The sequence below is a fragment of the Hemicordylus capensis genome, chromosome 2 (assembly GCF_027244095.1).
Source record: "Hemicordylus capensis ecotype Gifberg chromosome 2, rHemCap1.1.pri, whole genome shotgun sequence".
NCBI lineage: Eukaryota > Metazoa > Chordata > Lepidosauria > Squamata > Cordylidae > Hemicordylus > Hemicordylus capensis.
In genome coordinates this window covers 47,474,333-47,496,575 of record NC_069658.1, presented here as the reverse complement: position 1 = coordinate 47,496,575, position 22,243 = coordinate 47,474,333, and the positions used below count along the sequence as shown (strand labels likewise).

The 22,243-nt window shown below is 46.3% G+C and overlaps 1 protein-coding gene across 1 annotated transcript; it reads left to right on the top strand.

The window, feature by feature from the left end:
- The first annotated feature begins 1,835 nt into the window (after window positions 1–1,835).
- CRHBP (corticotropin releasing hormone binding protein) lies at window positions 1,836–21,731 on the top strand. The gene is made up of 7 exons (XM_053289027.1): window positions 1,836–2,060; window positions 2,262–2,358; window positions 6,897–7,054; window positions 14,021–14,231; window positions 17,170–17,318; window positions 18,839–18,956; window positions 21,006–21,731. The coding sequence occupies exons 1-7, from the start codon at window positions 1,980–1,982 to the stop codon at window positions 21,161–21,163; spliced, it is 972 nt and encodes a 323-aa protein (XP_053145002.1). The 5' UTR covers window positions 1,836–1,979; the 3' UTR covers window positions 21,164–21,731.
- Window positions 21,732–22,243: the final 512 nt, after the last annotated feature.

Below are 22,243 nucleotides of genomic sequence, written 5' to 3'. Positions count from 1 at the left end.
GCTGCTACTCACGCCAATGCATTTCCTTGTCTGTGCACACATCCCATGTAGTCTAGGGTCACATTCCATGAGTGGGAGAAAATCTTCAGAGCTGGGAATTTGACAGCACGATTGCCAAGGAATGCTACATTCATTGGTAAAGACTGCGTGGAGTAGCAGTGGAGTCCATGCAAAGCATCTTCGGCAGGGGGAGAAATGCATGCACTTGATCAGGCTCTAGAGGAGCCTGGATTACTCACTTGACTTTTCTCATTGTTATGAGCCACTTTTTACATCCTCTAACATAGCACAATGTTTGCATGACTTGGATTTTCGAACTGTGCAAATTGTTCTTTCAGAATTGCACATTAGGGGGTGGAGGGGTGGGGGGCTGCATGTTTTGTGCCTGGTGATACATTATTTTAAAAAGCCCTGCCCAAGGCCACCCTTGGGAACATGGGATGTTCTTTGTAAGTTCCGGGAGCCAGTGGGAGCTCCCACCCACCCGAAAAGCAGCTCCCCGACTCTTGTTGATTCGGCCTGTGTGAAGCTTCAGTTTCAGAGGAATACTCTGCACAGTCCCCCTGGCAGGCACCATGTGGAGATGACCACCCTCCTCCACCATGCAGGACTGTGTTTCCCCCCAGCGCTGGTGGGTCCTTGAAGGGAAACAGAGCCTTCTTGAGCCCCTCTGCCATCTTGGAAGGCATACACGGAGTGAGGGGAAGTGCAGCCCTTTCTGGCACTTTCCCCACAGCGTTTTCAAGAAAGGGCTCCGTCTCTCTTAAAAGGCCCTCTCAGCATGGAGAAAAGAAGAGTGCTGTGCAGAGGTCAGAATGATGGGAAATGGCTCCCCACTTCAAAAATAGTGAAGATCACTAGGGACCTAGGAAGCTGCCTTATACTGAGTCAGACCATCAGTCCATCTAGCTCAGTATTGTCTACACAGACTGGCAGCAGCGGCTTCTCCAAGGTTGCAGGCAGGAGTCAGTCACACTCCAAGAGAGGGCTGAGAGAGACTCCTGCCCGCAACCTTGGAGAAGCCACTGCCAGTCTGTGTAGACAATCCTGAGCTAGATGGACCAATGGTCTGACTCAGTATAAGGCAGGAGTCTCTCTCAACCCTATCTTGGAGGTGCCATGGAGGGAACTTGGAACCTTCTGCATGCAAGCATACAGGTGCTCTTCCCAGAGTGGCATCATCCCCTAAGGGGAATATCTTACACTGCTCATACATGCAGTCTCCCATTCAAATACAAACCAGAGCAGGCCCCGCTTAGCAAAGGAGACAATTCAGTCTTCCTAGCACCAGACCAGCTCTCCTCTCCACTGCTCGACTCTACTACTCACTACCCTAACTGCTACACTACACTGGCTCCGATGTGATGAATAATTAACTATCCTGGAGCATGTCAAAAGTGCTTCATTCCGACTACACAGCCCCTACACACACATCTAGCACGGGGGAAGGGAGAGGAGAAGGCTTGCGAGCGGCTCAGGGGTTACGACCGGCAGACAAGCTGGAGGAGTGCCAGCAACTTGCTCTCCGCGTCGAAGTTAAGCCCAGCTGCAAGCAAGTGTTGGGAAACAATGCTCGAGTATTGGGAAATGCGTGCGGAGCGGACAGACATGGATGCGACGGGTTTCGCAAGCACGCCCTTTACTTAGACCCAGCAAGTGGGCACAAGCAGAACGGAACCGGAGAACACTTGGCAGGCAGCTGCGAAGTTGGACCCTCGTCATCACCACGCACTTTGTCACCGTGTCAGGGCTTCAGTTACCATGGGTTACCCTATCAGTCAGGGGAGGGGGTGCCTCCCCTCCCCAAGTGCTCTATATAAAGGATCTGTCAAAGAAAGGAAGGGGACCAAAGAAAAAAAAAGCCCCCAACAAGCGGCGGCTGTTGCTGTTGCTGCTGCTGCTGCTGCCGATCAGCGTAAGGCAGACCAGGAAACTTCAGCACCACCAAGCGAAGGACCGACGCGAGCGGCAGCAGCAGCATGGCTCGTCTCAGGCGCCAATGTCACCTGGTGGTGCTGATCTTCTTGGCAGCCCTCAGCGGCGAGAGCAGGTTCCTCGAGGTGAGCGAGAGCGCTGCCGCCCCTTCCCCGCCGGGCTCCTGCCCGCTTTCCTTCCGCGCAGTCCTGCTTTCCTGGGCGGGCGCTTTTGCGGGAGGGCGGCGGAGCGAAGCAGGCTCAGCCTCTGGCTGGCGGGGCTTGGAGCCTCGCCGCCGCGGGCTGTGCTGCTGCTGACCCGCCGCTTGGCCTTTGTGTCGCCTGCAGGTGAAGGACGCGGGCGCGGCGGGCGAGCCCTTCCTCCTGTTCAACGCCGAGCTGAAGAGGGAGCTCTCCGAAGGGCAGACCTACCGCCGGGCGCTGCGTGAGTGGCTCCCCGAACCTTGCGGGAGCAGACAGAGTGTCTCCGGTGGCCAGCAACTTTGGCGGGGGGCCTGGGGGGTGGGGGGGGGAGAACGGAGCTCCGGAGGGGGCTGAGGGCGGTGCGTTGAGATGGGGTTAGGAGGTCGGGAAGCCGAAGTTCCCTGGGGTGCGTGTGTGTGAGACTCCGAAAAGAGGCAGTGTGGTGCAGTGGCTAGAGCGTCGGGTTCCGGATAGAAAGTCTCGGTTTTTAGTCCTTCCCCCACTCAATCGTGCTCTTTGGGTGCCCGCTGTCCGCCAAGCTAGTCTACCTCGCAAGGTTGTTGTTGTAAGGGTCAAGCAGGGAGGGGGACGCCCGAGCGCCTTCGGGTTGTTTATGGTATCTTAAAAGTGTAATGGATAAATAATGGCAGCTTCGCTGCAGAACGCCGCTCAGATGCCAAAGCTCAGCCTTGGTGTGAATGGAGACGAACGAGTCCCTCTGAGCATGTACAGAGCGTCTTTTCCAGAGAGAACACGCAGGTCCCGCTTGCCTTTCTGTGGCGAAAACGGGGGGTTTGCGGGAATTCTGCCCGGCTGCGACAAGGAAATCCAGGCATCCTGCTCTCCTTTGCATCTGGTCACCCAACGAGGCACTTCGTTACCAGTGAACATGCGCGGTTAGCAGCAGCCTTTGGGGCTGAGGTGGGCGGTGAATGGGGCTCCCAGGCCATAGCGGGCAGGGTCACTTCTAGAGTAATACTGAGTTCTGTGCTTTTCCACCCGTTTGCAAGAGAGAATGTTGTAAAATAAGCGCCGTGGACTAAATCACTTCCGAAGCAAACGAGGATGCAGAAATAGAAGCCTCCCTCCCGCGGGGCCACCCCCGACCCCTCCGCATACCAGCAACAAAGACAGAAAGGATCAGGGGCTCCGTTTCAGGTTTTAATGAGTGGAGGAGGATGCGGTGGGTGGAGAGGCCGAAGCGAGGAGACTGTCGAGTCGAGGTGCTCTTCGGTGGGGTTTCGAGGGCGGGATCATCCTGGTGACTTGTAGGAAGAAGTCTGGCAGGAGAGCGGGACTGAGAAGTGGCTGAGGGAGAGCGGAGGAAGGATCGAGGGGTTGGGCGGAGGAATTAGTGGTGCAGAGGGACTGAGCAGAATCTGAGCACAGAGAATTGACGGGGAGGAGTAGCGCTTGTTCTAAAAAGGGGATTTGTGGCCCAGGCCTGCCTGGAAATCATGATTTTTATGCTGGGATCTCTTTGGCTGACATCCTTACTAGTAGAGCACCAGTGCAATAGGAGAAGGACTGGTGTAGCACCACTACTACATCTGAAAAGTTCCAGACTAATGCTGCACCAGTGATCTCTGTGTGTGTGTGTGAATTTCAGCAACCACTCCTTCCAGAAGCCATCTGTGTCACCCAAAAATATGTCCCTGAGGGCTGCATGACCCCCAGGGACATATTTTTGGGTAGCACAGCACACTTCCTCATGAAGGGGGCGTTGTCAGAATTTGCCCCCACTGCTGAGCCAGCAACAGACTGAATTAGTTTAACTTTTCAGAAGTACAGGAGCATCTTTTGCTGCACCAGGGCTCTGTTAGTCAGGATGTCAGCCCCCAAACTTGCATCTCTGGGCAGTTTACAATTAAAGTCATTTAAAACATCAAATCAATTAACAATTAAAATCATTTAAAACTAAAAACATTTAAAACCTAGTATTATTTTTTTTAAACTATAAATCTAATTAAAAGTCTTAGTGAATAAATGTGTCTTTAGTGCCTTTTTAAAAGCTGCCATATGATGAGTTTGGATGTTTTTGTGTTGAAAGGAAATCACTCTGCACATGCTCTAAAGCATGAACTTCATCATTATTGTATATGTGCCAGGGCACTGCATTGAAGAAATGTTCTCGAACCTTCTCTTGGTGATCCATGGTTCAAATTAAGCCCTGGTTGCAAGATTAGATCATGTGAAGGTTATAGAGGGTCTCACTGGAAGGCAAGACTTTAGAACGTCTTCTAAGGATAGTTGTGATTAACTGACACTTTAGAGACCACTTTAGAAACCAGATGGAAGAAGAAGCAGATGCTACACTGAGATCTAAGCTGTAGAAGAAGGTATGCATGGCCAAGATTCTAGTCCTGGTTGGTGGCTGTTTTAAGAGCATTTTTTGGACAGACAATTGCAATTTGTTCATTGGGAGTGAATGAAACTGAGAGGAAGGATAAATCATGTTTAGGAATATTTACACTTCTCCCCATTCCAGAACGAGTTTTTCAGTTCCGTACATAACTATCTGGTCATTTCTCATAGAAATTGTACCTGGCTTGATCCCAAAGATTTTGACACACAGCAGGTTAAGTGATAGTTTTAATTGGACCAAATGGATGAGAAGGAATATACAGGCTTTCAAGCTATACAATGCTCCTCAGGCAAAAAAGGGGGCTGATTTTTCAAAAGGAAACAGCTTGTGCTTTATGCCTTCTACATGTCAGGAAAACATTGCAAAAGACTGGAAGTGTACCCCCTACTTCACTTAGCTAAACAGATCCATAGCCCCTTCTTCAACTCTCTTATTTTCACCGCTGCCATTCATAGTGTAGCTTCGTGATTCTGAGCAGCAGATAACAGACTCTAGAGGCCTTATCTCCGAAGCAATAGATCTTAACTTCGACTTCATCTGCATGAGACCTGCCGTGATGTGATGGCTCAGAGTGGGAGCTGGGTCATGGCAGGTCCAATCTCACCTCCGAGCTAAACCCAGTCTTGAGCCATTGTTTCTCAACCTCAGCTTCCATCTTCAATGTGGAGATAATAGTACAGACCTACATTATACGGTGGTGTCTGGGAAAATAACTGTGATAATAAAACAAAACAACAACAAGCATTTCTATAGTGCTTTAGAGTGTTCCAAGCACGCCACGAGCTTAGCTTTGTTGTAATCCTTACAACAGCCCTGCAATAAAGATGTGCAAACCGGATCAAGGTCAAACCAGTTCAGCATCAAACTGGTCCAGCTTGAGGGCTCGCCCGGCGGCGAAGCCTGACTGCCAGTAGTCTGCGTGCGGCCGCAGCAGTGGCCCAGCTGACCCCACTCCATGTGTCTGATGTCAGACGCAGGGGGGGGGCCCGTGGTCTGGCTCCCCGGGAGTTGGAATTGAACTCCAACTTCCTGAAGGGGCTGCGTGGCCCCTTTGGGACTTGAACTCCAACTCCAACTTCCCTGCCGCTCCTGGCTGCGCTGCAACCAGCCTTAGTTTAGCTCCCGAAGGGGCCGCTTGGCCCTCGCTTGGAAGCTAAACCAGCACCTGCGCGTCTGATGTCAGACGTGGGGGGTATGTCGGGGCCTTGAGGCGCAGCCCCTGATTGGGCACAGCCCAGGTTCTTTGAACCCATTGGCTCCGCCCCTGGGCTCAACCTTGGAGGATTTTTTTTTTCAACTCACTGCTGTGGCACTGCAGGTCCTGTGGCTTCGGCGGGGTGGTTGGGGTGCTGGCGTGGCCGCAGGAGAGTCTCCTTAGTTCCCCTCTCCTCCAGCTGGCCTCCCCCCAGTCCTGTGAGGGCCGTTTTCCTGGTGACAACAGTCATTCTGGAGGCCGCTACTCATGCTTCCTGGCCATTTGTGTGGCCGGGTCATTTGCATGGCCGGATCATGTAGTCCAATGGCTCTTTTTGAAGAGGAAAAGCTACTTTCGGAGTTGGAAAGTGATGGGCTGACATCATATCGCACAAGGAAATGTTAGCCAAGTAATGTTGCATGCACACAAGTGGTGCAAGTTACACAAATTGTGCACATGATGTTATGCAAGAGGAAGCTCACTGGAAATAATAGACTTGCTCATGCGTAATGTGATTTTCACAGTTTGGGACACATTTGTACAAACCTTTACCAGCTCCAAATCACACATATCTCCCAATGTCTTTTCCCCATGTGTGTGTGTCGGGGGGACTTTTTCCCATGAAGGGAAAAATTGCTGGGTGAAAATTTGGAACTGTCAGGCTGAAAGGGGGCAATCAGACAGTACTACCTGTCTGTGTGTAATGTATATATTATCCTTTAGTACTGTGTCAAACAGAGCCTTGAACTAGGAGTTGGCAGGGGATGGAGGACTGAACTATACATTACTTTAAGCAAGAAATAGGGTTAATGTGCTTGTCTTTTATTCAGCAAATATTTGGTGAACCAGCCTTCCCTTGATCAGGACAATGGCATGAGGGGAAGTGGATTGACTCTCTGAATCTGCCATGGTCCTGATCCAGTTCAGACTTCAGACCCTCTGCAACTGCTATTGCCTTGGAAAAAAGCTCCCATTGGTATTAGTGGGAGGAGTGCAATCTGGATCAGGACCATGCTGGGGACAGAGGGTAAATCTGCTTCCCACCCATGCTATGACCCCAATCCATGGGTGGCCAAATCTGGCTATTATTTGTAGAACATAACACAAGCTCACTAATCGCAATCACACTTCAGTATTTGCCCTTGAGTACAAAAAGTAAAGTGAGAATCAGCCCTAAGAGAAAACCAATAACTGTTATTGTCTTTGTTCTCATTTGCAGGGTGCATCGACATGTTAAGCATAGAAGGACAGTTCACCTTCACTGCAGAGCAACCCCAGCTGCATTGTGCTATTTTCTTCATAGCAGACCCCGAGGAGTTAATCACAATAGACTTTGAGCTTGTCAACATTGACTGTCGAGCAGGAGATTTTCTGAAGGTATGAAGTTTGCAGGAACTGATTGTCCAAGCTGAGCATTCCAGAAAGTGTGTGTCTGTGCATGCATGCATGCATGCACGTACGCCGGTGTGCTCAGCATGATAAAAGAGATAGAAATATACAGAAAGTGACCACAAGTCAATTTCTTAATCAAGAGCATCTGGCATAGTTAACTGGTAGTGTGAACATACCAATAAAGATCATGACTTGCTGGTTCAATCCATTTTTGAAAGTTTTCCAGATCCAGGTGGAAGCATTAATAGGACTGATTGGTGATGCCACCATCACCCTTCCTTTCTAGGATCTGCTCAAAGTGGTTGAACAACTTGGCTTCCATGTAAAAAGTGTTGTTGAGAATTGGCCAATGGTAAATTATGTCCAATGATGAATGCAGTTAAGGGCAAGCAGAGAGAGTCTTGGCAAAGCACTCACAGGCCAAATTCAGATGTAACAGGCAACAGGAAACCCATCACCTCCAGTTTCCCCATCTGCGTGTCCAAATTTGAGGAAATGGAGTTTGTAGCAGAAAGGGAACCACAGTTTCCCTCTGCAAACTTTACCCTGAAACTTTGGTCAGAGTGGAATTTCATTGCTGCAAACTCAATTGCTGCAGTGCCAGCATTACATCCGAACACTGGCACCACAGCTTCAGCCCACAGAAACAGAGCTGTGGGAGGAAGCACCTCTCTTACTCCAGCCCAATTGTCTGCGTGAGCTGTCCGTCTGTCAAGAAGGAAGCCCACACAGACAGATCCCCACCTCTACAGTCTCGCTGACTGCAGAGAGGCAGCTCTCCCAAATGTCCGAATGTGGGTGGGAGAGCGGTGGGGGGAGGGCTCAGTTCGGCATTATAGCTTAAGGTGGCCACAGACCTTTACCAAAAATGTAATACATTTTTGTTGTTAATAATTCTTCACCAAGAATAAAGACCAACAAAAATAAGGATCTAAAAATAAAGAAATAAAAATGGTCACAGAATGGTGTGACTATCTATGTGGGGAACTGTGTTGCTCTTCTCATCACAGGCAATGTCCAATAGGGCCTGTGTCACTTGCAGTAAGTACCACATGGCAATCTTAATATTAAAGAATGTATTCACTGAGAGAAGTCAATTTTCCCAGAGACAAAATGCAGTACAGCCATTGATGGGAAAATGTTGTCATTAAAAAAAAAAAAGTACAACCTCGAGGGAAAGTATTTGGGCAACAAATAGATGACAACCATTTGCACTAAAAACTGATCATGTGAAAAGGTCTTAAGTGGAGCATATTAGCCAGTAAATGCAGTGAGCCATCAGTTCTGTTGAAACACTTGATTATCTGACTCAGTGTTGTTAGTGAGCGTCCTAATTTTCCTGGATCCCAAACCACAGAAATAGCTCACACCTTTCTCTCTAAACTTTAAGGACAAAGGGTGATCCGTGCTGCTGACAGCACCAACCATATATTCAGATAGGGTAGCAGTGTGTGCTCACTGCCTGGCATACTGCTGAGGTCAAGAATCTCTGGCTCAGGCGACTTGATGGTAATATAGATTTCCGGAGACTGTTCTCAGGAGTGGGGAAAGAGGCCAGCATCTGTTTCTTTGTGTCTGGCACCAACTTCAAAGGGAGACAAATAGGAAAGCAACAGCTGAAAAAGAGGCTGTCCTACGGTCACTAATTTGACACTGTGTATTAATCACTCTGGTTGCTCTAAGTTTAAATGCCAGGCTTTTGAAATGTGTCCCTTCTGATTAAGTACAATTATTAAAACATTTGAAGCGGGAAACTACAGAGAATACCAAAGTAATTAACTACTGCTATATGAAGTGGTGACTTATCTTTGATGTTAATGCCAAATCATGTGTGGAACAGATTGGCCAACTTTTCACATTGTGGAAGGAAGGAAGGAAGGAAGGAAGGAAGGAAGGAAGGAAGGAAGGAAGGAAGGAAGGAAGGAAGGAAGGACGGACAATACCATTGCTAATACAACAGTGGACTGCTCTCTGTATAACAAAAATAAGCAACATGCCACCCCAACATGCCAGCCCTAACTGGTACTGAGGGCTGACACCTGGAAAAGAGGACAGGTCTCCTGCACTTTGAGAGGACAGATCTCCTGTACTTGCATGGAATGTCAGTCTCCATTTACATGAATATGGATCACACTTGTAGACTATTATTTTCAGTAGGGCTGCCATCTGGAAAAGAGGGCAGGTCTCCTGTACCTTTAATAGATGCACAAACTAAGGAATTTCCACAGGTGCAGTTTGTTATGCAGGGGAAAGAAAGGCTGTATGTGCTGAAATTCCCTCTTTGTGTATCCATTAAAGGTACAGGAGACCTGTCTTCTTCTCTAGATGGCAGCCCTACTGAAAAGTATAGTCTAAAATTGTCATTCATTCATTCATTCTTTCAGTTTATATACTGTGCTTCTTACGAGTGGCACCAGGCTGAGACCCGGGTCCCAGGGCACTTCCAAGCTACAAACCTTTTCTTTCTGGGGGTGTGTACCCTCATCCAGAACAGGAAGTTCTATCTCATCTTGCAGATTGTGACCCCCAACAATGAGCACCTCCCTCTTGCTCGGATTCAGCTTCAGTTTATTATTCCTCATCTAGTTCATTACTGTCAGTAGGCAGGCATTTAAGGGGCTAATGTCATTTCCTGATATTGATGACAAGGAGAAATAGATTTGGATGTCATCAGCATATTGCTAGCACCCAACAACAAATCCCCTGATGACATCACCCAGCGGTTTCATGCAGGTGTTAAAAAGCATTGTTGACAGAATGGAGCCCTAAGGAACTCCCTATAGTAGCTTCCGTTTTGAAGAGCAACTGTTACCGAGAGCCACCATCTGAAATCTACCAGAGATATAGCAGTGGAACCACTGTAAAACAGTGCCTCCTATATTCACTCCAAATACCTTAGGCAATCCAGAAGGATACCAGGTGTTAGCAATATATCGATGGTATTGAAAGCCACTGAGAGATCCAAAAGAACCAGTAGAGCCACTGTCAGTTCCTTGGCCAAGGCCATCTATCAGGCCAATCAAGGCTGTCTCAGCCCCATAGTCCGTCCTAAAGCCAGTTTGAAATGATTCTAGATAATCCATTTCCTCCAGGATTGCTTGGAGCTAGTCAGCCACCACCCTCTCAATCATCTTACCCAAGTGGGAGGTTGGGAGGCTGGCTTATAATTATCTATCACCAGGGGATCCAGAGTGAGCCTCTAAAGAAGGGGTCTAACCACTGCCTCGGTGGCATCTGCCTTTCCTCAGTGGGGCATTAATGATATCAACTAGGCCATCTTCAACAACCTCTCTGCAAGATGAAATCAGTCACGTTGGGCAAGGATGCAAAGAACAGGTGGTAGGTCATACCGCTCCAAGCAGCTTGTCCACATCCTCAGGAGTCGCAAACTGAATCTGATCCAATCTGATATTGCAAGAGGGATTCTGGACACTTCCCTAACTGGCCCTGCAGAAATACTGGAGTCCAGATCAGCCCAAATGCCAGAGAAGCGAGATATTTTATCTGCAAAGAACTCATTGACTGTGTCACAGAGAGACATTGTTTTCCGGAAACAGATTTGAAACAGAAGGGAGCTTGAGTTAAACCCCTACCAATCCAGAACAGTTCTGTTGGATGAGAACTTGCAGACACAATACATGCAGAATAAAATCGCTTCCTTGCTGCATGTATTGCCACAACAGAGGCCTTCAAATGGGCTCTATGCTGTGTCTTTCCACAGCTACCCAGCTGTGCAACACCACTGGGACTGCCTTTCATATTGTGTAGCAGCCCCAGCGGGTCCCTAATGCTGACGTTCCGCGGTGTAGAACGTCAGCCAGCAACTGTATTTACAGCCTGACATGAACTAACTATGAACAATGTGTAACCTTGTCTGAGGTTGCTGCTCACAAAAGTTCCAGCCATCATGGTTACTGCACTTCTCTGTTGAGGCAAATGAAGCCATAACTGTGAGCACCCGGCAGGAGGGGGTGAGTGACAGTGACAGGGCTGGATTTCCTCCCCACTTTTGTAGTTGTAACTGGAGCACCACTTTTGCTCAGTAACATGTGAAGGACGTTCTCCTGTTTTCCGATTCCCTGGCATTGCGCAGGTCATGTGAACATGCCCAGAATAATTGATGCAGAATACTTTAAGCATTCTAAACTGTACAGTTGTCCCTCACCAACTGCAGTTTTCCCAATCGCGGATTTGAGTATCCGCGACTGGGAAATTGTGACCACATTTGCCAACCACAACCTGACTATCCATGACTTTTTTAAAAAAAATGGTTTTGGAGGGGTAATTTCAGGGATATGGGGGTCAGAGAGTCATTTCTGGGGGTTAGGGGATGATTTATTGGGGTTTGGGTGATTTATGGGGATCCCAGGGTGATTGGGGGGGTTCAGGGGTCATTTCCAGAGGTCAGGGGTCATTTCTGGGGGTCAGGGGTCATTTCCGGGGGTCAGGAGGTGATTCGTTCAATTTCTAACCTCGTTTTTGGTCACTTCACAGCCACAATCCCCCTAACCCCCCTTCCCCCATTGACTTTAATGCCTTGTCTACCATGAATTCGCCAACTGCAAGTGTTTCTAGGAATGGCATTGCATGGTTGTGAGAACCCACCCTCTTCTTCAGGGTCACTGGTTGAACAAAGCGGTCTTTTATATCAGAGGTGGCCAACCTGAAGCTTTCCAGCTGTTGCTGGATTACAACTCCCATCATCTCCATTTGCAATGGTTTGGGGACTATGATACTCAGGAAGGGGGATTTAACCCTTTACCTCATGTCATTTCCCCAATGAAAATCAGCCCCTGAAGCTGCTGTTTGTCTTGCTAGAGGAAATGCATAATATGAGTACCTCCAGTGACTGCTGCTGGTGTCTATCTTACATTTCTTTTTAGACTGTGAGCCCTTAGGGGACAGGGGTCCCTCTTCTTATTTATTTATTTCTCTATGTAAACCGCTTTGGAAACTTATGTTGAAAAGCGGTATATAAATATTTGTTGTTGTTGTATCTGTATGTTTTTCCCTGTGAGGAAAACAATAGCAGGCGGGGGGGGGGCGTGTTCACTGGGGAGATTGTATGAAGGAAATGCTTAATGTCCCTCCTGCATTGCTTTGGTCCCAGTCTATATTCTGCTACCCATGGCTGTTGTTCAGTTTTCTTAAAAAAACAACAACAACCTAACCCCACAGGAAATCCTGTTCAAGTCTAGCTGAACCTCAGAAACACATGGACAGAGTTTGTTAAGTGATTCCTCCCCACCCAAATATTCTCATCCCTCTTGGCCTGATAAAATGTGGACTGAGCCATGCTTTCACTCAGAATAATGAATTTTTGAGTTGTCGCAAGCCCTGTACAGACATTCTGTTGCATGTGCATACAGATGTCTGTACACGCAGAGGCGTAACTAGGGAAAACGGCGCCCGGGGCAAGCACTGAAATGGCGCCCCCCCCCCGCGGCCCCCCCCCCAACATACTACATTATACTTAGGTTTTTCCTCACAAGCGCCCGCCGCCACCGCCAAGCCAGGCCACTGACTGGCCGCCAGGCGCCAGCAAAGCAAGGGGGGGGCGGGGCGCAGGCGGCGCGGAAGGGACCACTCATGGGGAAGGGGGCACCGACGCACTCCCTTGACTGCTGCAGTGCTGCTGCACTGAGCAGGAAACATTTGTATTAACCAAAAATTTTTTAAAAAATTTGGTCATGGCGGCGCCCCCCACGTGACCAGAAAAGATGGCGCCCGGGGCACGTGCCCCCCTGCCCCCCCTATAGTTACGCCTCTGTGTACACGTGTACCTGCTTTTGTATGAATGACTGCACATACTAGAGATGTGCAAACCAGCTCAAAATCGTCATGATTTGGGTCACGCAAATAGCCCGTGTGCATGCTTGGTGGCCCAAAAAGTGGCCACCATGTGCACAAACAGGGCAAAAACAGCCCTGAAATGGACAGGAACAGCCCAGGGAGACTCAGGGGAAGGCCAGCAGTGAGGGGAGCCGCTGGAGACCCCCCCCCAAGCTGCTGCAGCACCCCCTGAGGCCACTGAAACCCTCAGTGGTGGTAAGCCAATCTTTTTAAAAACACATTTTAATGGCGCTCGTCACCCTCGAACTGGGCCTGAACCAGTTCTAATTTGAGCCGAGCCAGGCCCACCATTCAAGGGGGCATAACTGAACATGCCCGGTCTGGTTCAAATCCCTGTTTGAAATGGGCAATTTGGTTTTGTGCACAACCCTAATGCATGCATTTGAAAAGTGACCTTGGGTCTTGAAGATGACCCTTCAAATGCAGGGTGCAGACAGGAAGTGTACTACTGCATGTGTGTAGAATGTAATGTGGGAATAACTGTATGTGAGTACAGATCTATATGTATATACACTATACATGGAAGCCCTATGCAGACCTTGGATTACATACCACCCAGTCCATCTAAGTTACATGCCCTTATGCTGCAGTGTTCTACTCAAGAGCACTTTGCTTCTGCTTGCAAACATGCAGAGTTTCTGTGGCACCTAAGCACAGCATCATCCCTTTAGTGACGCAGCTCCCATTGGGACGTACAGCCACTATGCTGTACGTGTGTACAGGTGTCCATACATATGCACATGCTTTTATGTGAATATCTGTTCCTATATTTGTTTTAAAAGTGAACCTGGGTACAGACCCCTCAAATGCAGGGTACAGATAGGAAGTGTGCTACAGTACGTATATTGAACATATCATGTGAATAGGCTTCTTGAATAACCCTTATTTAAGGGTGCTTAAAGAAGGCCCCTTATTTAAGGGGGCCCTTCTGTGTAATAAGTAGCTTTGAGAAATGTAACCCTGCATAAAGCTTCACATATAGGAAACAGTTTGTGCTTTAAGTGAAAATTAAGCACAAAAGGCACTTGGGTGACACTTCTGGGAATTGTAGGCAGAACGTGAACACTAATTGCCATCTCCATTGCGGCCTCCTTCCAGGTGTTCGATGGCTGGATACTGAAAGGGGAGAAGTTTCCTAGCTCGTTGGATCATCCTCTCCCTACCTCTGAAAGATATATCGATTTCTGTGAAGATGATCACATCAGGAGTACCATCTGGTCTTCCCAGAATGTGGCAATGATCTTCTTCAGGATTCATGACCCAGGAAACGGATTCACATTGGCAATAAAGAAAAAAACCAATCTTTTTCGTAAGCTTTCTTTCATTTTATCATCTGCTCAGTAAGAACTGAAAAAGGCGTGATGATCTGTAAATGAGAAAATATGAAGGAGTATACATTTATATGAGGCGAGCTGTGATAAGGACTCCTGTGGGGCAGGAAACAGGACAGCATGTACTGCATTGTCATAGTATGATGGCAATGCACCTAGTTGCCTGGTATTGCAAGCAATCAGGTGCAGTGCAAAGCTTTCGGAGGATATGCCATCAAGAAAAGCATCTCTATAAAAAAAAGAGAGAGTAAGAATACTATATGCAATCTGAGGACAAATAATACATTTAGGGTATATTCCAGCTCAGACTCAAACTGGCTTAACAGTCATTCTCTCTCCCCAGGAAACTCAGATCCTTTCCAGATGGCAATAAACTGCAAGATGTTCATGCACAATGTCCAGAGCTTTTGCACAAGTTCTTGATCCCATACACACACTGCAGAAAGCTTCGTTGCTACTCCCTAGTGCATTCTTACCCTCTGTACACACACACACACACACACACACACACACACACACACACACACACACACACCCCAAACACCCCCCCCAACAGGGATTTTGAGTGATTTTCATAGTGCTACATGCTGGCCACCTGTTGCATTCCAAGAAGAAGTCACCCTTTTTGTTACTACTTTTGTGGCAACTGAGGGAAAGAGTGGGTTCTTCTCAGAATGCATGAGCTGGCTAGCCAGTGGTTCTGCAAAAATTGTACAAGATCCCTGCTCGATGTGTCTACAGAGGGTAAAATCATGCTAGGAAGTAGCACTTTAATTTGCTACTAAATATATACCACTTTTCAATGAAAGTTCTCAAAATGGTTTACATAGAAAAAGAATAATGAAAAAATGGTCCCCTGACTCCCAAAGGGCTCACAGTCTAAGAAGCATGGAGAAGTGCTATGCTGGGGTTGAAGAGGACCAATTGTTCTCCACCTGCTAAATATAAAAGGATTACCACTTTGAAAGGTGCCTGTTTGCCTAGTTAGCAGTGTGTGTATGTGGAGTAAGTTTGTTCTTGGAACTTGTGAGAAAACTTTGAATATCCCACCATTTATTGCCATCTGAAAAGGTCCTGGGGGACTGTAGTTATGGGTGACAGTGATTTGTAAAAGAAAATGGTCACTTTCCAAAAAAACTACAATTCCCAGGATTCTTGGAGGAACCAGGTAAACTGGCATAAAAACAATTTAAGTTTCATTGTGCAGATTTTCCATTACAGAAAAAGAAATAGAAATGGATCAAAGTCTGTGAGTTCTGCCAAACGCTGTAGTGGTATGGGGGAGTGGGAATCCTCAAGATCACTAGGCATTCTGATCTGCTCCGGGGTGGGCATCGGCTTCCCAACTGAAAATCTATAAATCCACTAGATCTAGAGGATGAAAGCAAAACCCATCCTCAGAAGAATAACTTGTTCGCTTTCATTTAAAAATTCAAACCTTCCAATATTCAGTTTGCAACTACGATAATCTCAGAAGCATTAGGTGCTTAGATTCAGACCAGGGAGATCTGGGTTCAAATCCCCACTCAGCCATGGAGCTCACTAGGTGGCTGTTGCCCAGCCATTTTCAGGGTTGCCCAACCATTTTCAGGGTTGTTGTGTGATTAAAGGAGGGGAAGGGACCATGTACGCTGCCCTGAACTCCTTGGAGCACAAGAGGGATAATAAAATGAGAAATATGTAAGGTACACGATTACATATTCTTGTAATGATGGGGATAAAATTCAGCAAAGGCCTTGTCTTAAGCACACTCAAGCCTAGGGTTGCCAACAGTCCAGGACTGGCTGGGCCATCCCGTAATTTAGGTGGAAAGTGCTTGTCACATCTGGGATAGTCTTTGGGCAGCTGGCGGGTGGCAGTGGCAGCCAGCGTGAGCTCCCCCATGGCTCTTTCCCTGCTCACTTGCAAGCTGCTGCTGCTGAGCTGCTCCACCTATCTCCCGCCCACGATTTGGTGGGTGGGCAGGGCTTGCATGGGAGCCTGCATGCAGCTACCCCTGGCTCCTACAGCATTGCCAGCCAGTAGCTTCTCAGTTGCGTGGACGCAGCAGCAATAACTCTTTGGAAAAAATCTTTGGAAAAAATTAAGGAACAGTCTGGACTTGTGGGGTGGGGAGGAATTTCATTGGTTAAAGTAAAGAAGGGGAGAGGATTTTAAAAATTGTCATTATTTATTTTAGGGTTGTTTTTTTTTAAAGAGAAGGTAGAAGTTTTAGTGCAGAGCAAGGTCTGCCACTGTTGTTGCCCCCTCCTCTACCACCACACAAGGCCCCACTGGGCTGGTGTTGTTCCCCACAGAGTCCCTGCTGGAGGGGGGGATGGTGCAGCCCAGGCTGGCACTGGTGGCAATGGTGGCGGCAGCCTGGGTGGGAACATAGGAACATAGGAAGCTGCCATATACTGAGTCAGAACTTTGGTCTATTTAGCCCAGTATTGTCTTCACAGACTGGCAGCGGCTTCTCCAAGGTTGCAGGTAGGAATCTCTCTCAGCCCTATCTTGGAGAAGCCAGGGAGGGAACTTGGAACCTTCAGCTCTTCCCAGAGCAGCTCCATCCCCTGAGGGGAATATCTTATAGTGGTCACACTTCTAGTCTCCCATTCATATGCAACCAGGGTGGACGGTGCTTAGCTAAGCGGGCAAGTCATGCTTGCTACCACGAGACCAGCTCTCCTCACCTATGGGAAATGCTTTGTGTTGTGTTTGTGACCATTCATATAAACCATAGTTTGGTTTATATGAATGGTCCCACCCCTGAGATGGTCCCGTCCCTGATTACTTAAGCACAGCCTTCCTTACCCTAGAACTTGGGCTCCCAACCTTGGGTCCCCAGATGTGGCATCAGATAAAAAATGTCAGCATTACTTTGCTATGAACAAATTGTGACTAAGCAATTTTGTCTCTTTCCCTTTACTAAAGCTTGCAATGTCATCTCTCAGACCCCTGCTGGAAGGTTTACCATGGTCATTCCTCATCAGCACAGAAACTGCAGCTTTTCCATAATCTACCCAGTGATGATAAAAATATATGATATTATGCTGGGCCACTTGAATAGCCTCCACTTAAAGGTGAGTTGCCAAACTGAGCTCTAATGTTGCATGAATCAGATTACATTGAGTCTTTTAAATATGAAGCACTGGTCTTTATTTTGGGTGACCAGCATGTAAAGACAAGCCTGTATTCATTTTGGATTTAGATCCTCTTAAGTACACGGGGCAAGGACGGTGCTACAGAATTAGAAGATATTTTGCCAGTGTATTGATAAATGCTGCCACTATGCAGAGCATCCCAAGATGAACAGCCACAGGGTTGATACTGTGCTCTGCTTACACACAGCAACTACCCCATACTGGCCGTTCAAAGATACACAGGCCAATGGATAGAGAGGATGTTTGTCTCTTCAGTGTTTTGGAGTGTTACATGAGTGCTCCTGTGCTTAAGTGGCAACAGGGCATATTCCCAGTGCGCCCCATCCACTGGGCACCCCTGAGCCCCGCCGCACTCAGCAGCAGTGAATACTCCCACCCTTAATTACCCATTCTGTTCAAAACCCGGTGCCCTCCCCACATACATTCCACCGCCCTCTCAGTGCCCCCAGTCCGGCCCTGGCACTACCACAAATATATGGCATTTGGGAAGGAAAAGATAACTGGCTCTTGGTAGGCAAGTCCACCACAAATGAACCCAACCGGATTGGCTAATTCCTGCTGATATACCACATGGCTTTTTGCAACACACAAAGTGTACTCCTCAGTTCCTCTGGTCTTCACAAATGAACAGACCTTGATTCTTAGCGATGAAGTTAACAAGAGTGTATTTAACAGACTCAAGAATTAATATACACAACATCTGGAGTTTCTGATTCCATCAGCCACCTGCAGTTAGCACTCTTCCCAGACACATTTGGTGATAAAAGCCTTTCCTACAACTATTAACCTTTCTGTTTTCACAGTTCTCTAAAATACACTTTACTACAACATCCACTATGGAAAAAAAGTGTTATATAGCTGCCAATTATCTTTATAGACAAAAGATGGACAAGTTATTGTATATCCACAGATGTCTCTGTCTCTATTTTATTTTAGGCTTGAAGGCCAAAATGATGTGACAGTATGCCACACATGACTGATAATGTGGCAGTTATGTTGCAGTTGATTGTGTGGCAACGTGCTCTATTTTACCAACCTGATTTATATATATCTGCTAAAATAATCATGCACCTTGCTTGCTACACCCACAATATGGCTATCCCCATTTTTAACACCCCCAGCATCTTTCTCCAAAAGCTTGCCCTTCCTCTGACACTGTTCCCGTGATCCCCATTCTTTTCAGTGAAATTTGGCAGCAGCATTTTAACACATCTGATGGCAATAAAAATGGTTAATTTCAAATTAGAACATCAGTTGTCCTGCCTAAACGCAGCCTGGTTTCCAGGTGAATGCAAAGCACTTGCCATAAAAATAAAAATAAAATATCAAGTCATTTTGTTCAACACTGTTACACTTTATTCTCCATCTCTCTCTCTCTCTCTCTCTCTCTCTCTCTCTCTCTCTCTCTCTCTCTCTCTCTCTCTCTCTCTCTTTTGTAGAAATCTTCTGGAGGCTGTGGTGGTGTGGGGGATTTTGTGGAGCTGTTGGGAGGAAATGGGTTAGATCCCTCTAAGATGTTTCCTTTAGCTGATCTATGCCACTCCTTCCATGGCCCCGGTGAGTTCTTATTTTAGTGTCTCCTGCTCAAGTAATCTTCTTGCCTACAGAAGGACAATTACAAAACTGATTGCCTTACAATCCCATCATACATTTGCACTTCTGTTATTTGCCTTTGCACTGTGATGCTGAAATGGCATAGCCATCCATTGGTTCCATCCTAACCAGTGGCTGACATTCAGAGTCACTCATCAAAGAGGGCGTGATGGGAGTAGGTTGCAGCTGCTCTGAAGAAGAGCTTTGTATACCTGGAGCAGCCCCTACCTGCGGAAGCAGCATGGACAGGTTGCTGGCTGGCACCAAAGCAGCCAGTGTGCCTCCTTCTTGGATGGGTGCCTCACTAAGCCAAACCTCAGTCACTGTTTAGATGTGGTTTCTTAGAGGTGAGGGAAAGACACAATGCCAGCATTTTTCTTGGATTATTATTACTTCTCTTGACTAAGATCTGAGACTTGGCATTGGCAGCAGCAAGTTCGGGATAAATCTTGGTGAGCCCTGGCTTAATTTAACTCTGTCTCCTAAGGGTTTGTGTGCTGGCAATGCAATAAGCTTTGAGACTGTTGGCCCTTACTTAGCTGGCTTCCTGTGTAGCAAAGAATATGTGCTGAGCTACATCAAACATGGGGAATTACAACATGGAACTGCAGTACAAAAATTCACAGGACATTTGTGGATTTTGTTCTGATTCACATGAAGTGGGTTTTGCAGAACTGTAGGCTCAGTCACACATTGACAGTGTGTGAGCATCGTGTGTGAGCATCAATTGTGCAAGCCTAGTTGTGAAGTGGATCCCAAAGCAGCTTATGTGAAAGATCCACTTCAGAACATGCACACGTGATTTTGTGTTACCATGTTGCTCTGCATTGCTGTGAGAAGTCACAGATGTGTAGATTCTATACACAGGCTCACAATTTCTATGAATAGGTCCTTAATACAAACTAGTGATTGGTTATTGAAGCTGAGAAAGTCACCAGAAATGTCTAGCATTAATAAGTAATAAAGGAAAGCTCTACAGTTATTGACTCACTCTGAATTATCAAGTTCACTAAGCATGAATGAAAGTTAAGAAGAGTATTTTAAAAAGTGTTAACAATTACCTAACTTGGAATGTTCTATATAGGCACACTCAGATAGGCCCCAGTTTGGGTCCTCTTGCACACTACAGTGTGTGTGTGTAGCTTGGGCCAGGCTAGAGATCTGAATTTCCACTTACACTGCAATGCAAATGGAAATGTGCTTCCCTCCTTATACACACACAATATAGTGCATGGCACGATATAGTGCATGGCTGTGCCAAATGTTTCCTGGTTTAATTTTTAGATTGAAAGGACTGGGTGGTGATAGTGATGAAATACTTTTTAAAAAATGTACTTGAGGAATGTTAATATTTTTCCAATACTATTTCCTGTCATTTGTTTCCAATATCCGTTGCTGCTTGGCACTATTTTTTCCCCTGGGTAGGGTTTCTTTCCCTTTCATAAAGTGATCAGTTTAGAAATGAGTATGTGATTAGATCATAATGCTGCATAGACAATCAGATTTAGCCATTGCAAATGTCAATCAGGATGAAACAAGCCCATTCAGAGTGAGGGCAATGCTTCCTGGATAGTCCATTTGGCAAGAAAGCAATGCTTTGTGGATTGGCAAAACATTCCATTCCCTTTCCAAGCAATCACTGAAAATTTGCTGAAAGGTCAGGTGCTTTTCAACACTGATGAAAAATGTCCTTGAACACTTCACTTTCAATTTGACTCTAGTATAGCGAAATGTGAGCTGGTCAATATAGTATAAATGGGGACTGTATTGGGTGCCTCAAGGCCAACAATGCATTGCTGAGGAGAAGTGCATTACCCTTGCTGGACTGGGACAAGAGACAAAAAAGATGATCTATGCACATACATTTTGAGAACTGCATATATGTAAGTCATGGATGGTAAAACATTGGTGCTGTCCATCAGGGTCCTTTCAGACCTATAATAATATGATTTAAAATATGCATTGGTTCCTAGCCATTCCAAATATAACAAAACTCTCTTTCTCCTTGCCTAGCTCAAATGAAGATTGGCTGTGACAATACTGTGCTGCGAATGGTCTCCAGTGGCAAACATATCAATCGTGTAACATTTGAGTATCATCAGCTTGACCAAAACGAACTGGAAAACAGAAAGGAGAACAGCCTTGAGGAATTCTGTTTCTCAAGTGTTTGAAAGTAGACGGGTCACTTCTGGTTGTAATGTACTATTAATTTTGAGTTGCTAACTTTATGAAACCTTTCTAGTATATAAACACCTATCTTTTCATACAAAATTGTTACTTCCATGATCAGACAGTATTAATCTTAGCATTCAAAACATATTGTCCTCCCCTGTCTTTCAATGTATTTAGTATACCCAATATACACAAATCCATATGGATTCTGAAAACAATACTCATGCATGTGTCCACCCACTGATTTAAAACACACACACACACACACACACACACAACCCCCAGATCAGGGCATATGTTCCCAATGTAAGTATTATTTCAAATACTTGCAGCACTTTAAAACATTGTTTTGAATGCACATTCAAAGTTTAGAATGCTGTGAAGTTTAGTTAACAATTCCCCCCTTTCCCCATCAATTTCAGGTATTAAAAAGATACATATGGTGGTATTACACTTCTGTTTTATGAGAGCATTCTGTATTAGTGTGTGTGCAAATTAGAAACATTAATTTATTAATACAAATGTATAATTTGTTGTTTTTAATAAAATTTATAGCATGAGAAGGTTTTTTCTTCTACAGGTTCAGACATTTTACTGTTTTTGTCTTCATTTGTGTATCTCATCAACTAGTAGTAGGTAATCTCACTAGGAACAATACTTGAGGATTTCTCTCACTAAAAATCTACAGACCATTCAAGCAGAGAGTCAAACTGAATTTAAATCCAAACTCAAAAACTGATTCAGAGGAGTTTTTCCAGTGAATTGGAACTAAACCAAACCTACCTTTTTTGTTTTGGTACTTTAAACCTAAACTGGAGCAAGGGGTTCAATAATGAGGTCCTTCGCTTCCATTTGTTTGGGTAATATTTTATTTTCCTGTTTTTTATCCTGCAAAAATGCAAAAATAAACAGTTTGGGTGAAAAGACGGTTCCTGGAATTGTGGAAGGGTGCTGCCCTATTTTCTGTACAGGCTTGTCACGGAAGGGGGGCCCAGCCCCTTCCCCTTGAGTGCAAGCATGCCGTCTCAGCCATTCCTCACGAGTGGAGCCATCCTGGGTTAAACCAGGATGATGGGGGC

Bases quoted from the DNA above. Each gene is read 5' to 3' on its own strand.
- CRHBP (XM_053289027.1), top strand. From the start codon at position 1,980: ATGGCTCGTCTCAGGCGCCAATGTCACCTGGTGGTGCTGATCTTCTTG. The intron at 7,055-14,020 runs GTATGAAGTTTG...GCCTCCTTCCAG, and splicing joins GAGCAGGAGATTTTCTGAAG to GTGTTCGATGGCTGGATACT. The intron at 17,319-18,838 runs GTGAGTTGCCAA...TCTCTTTTGTAG, and splicing joins TGAATAGCCTCCACTTAAAG to AAATCTTCTGGAGGCTGTGG.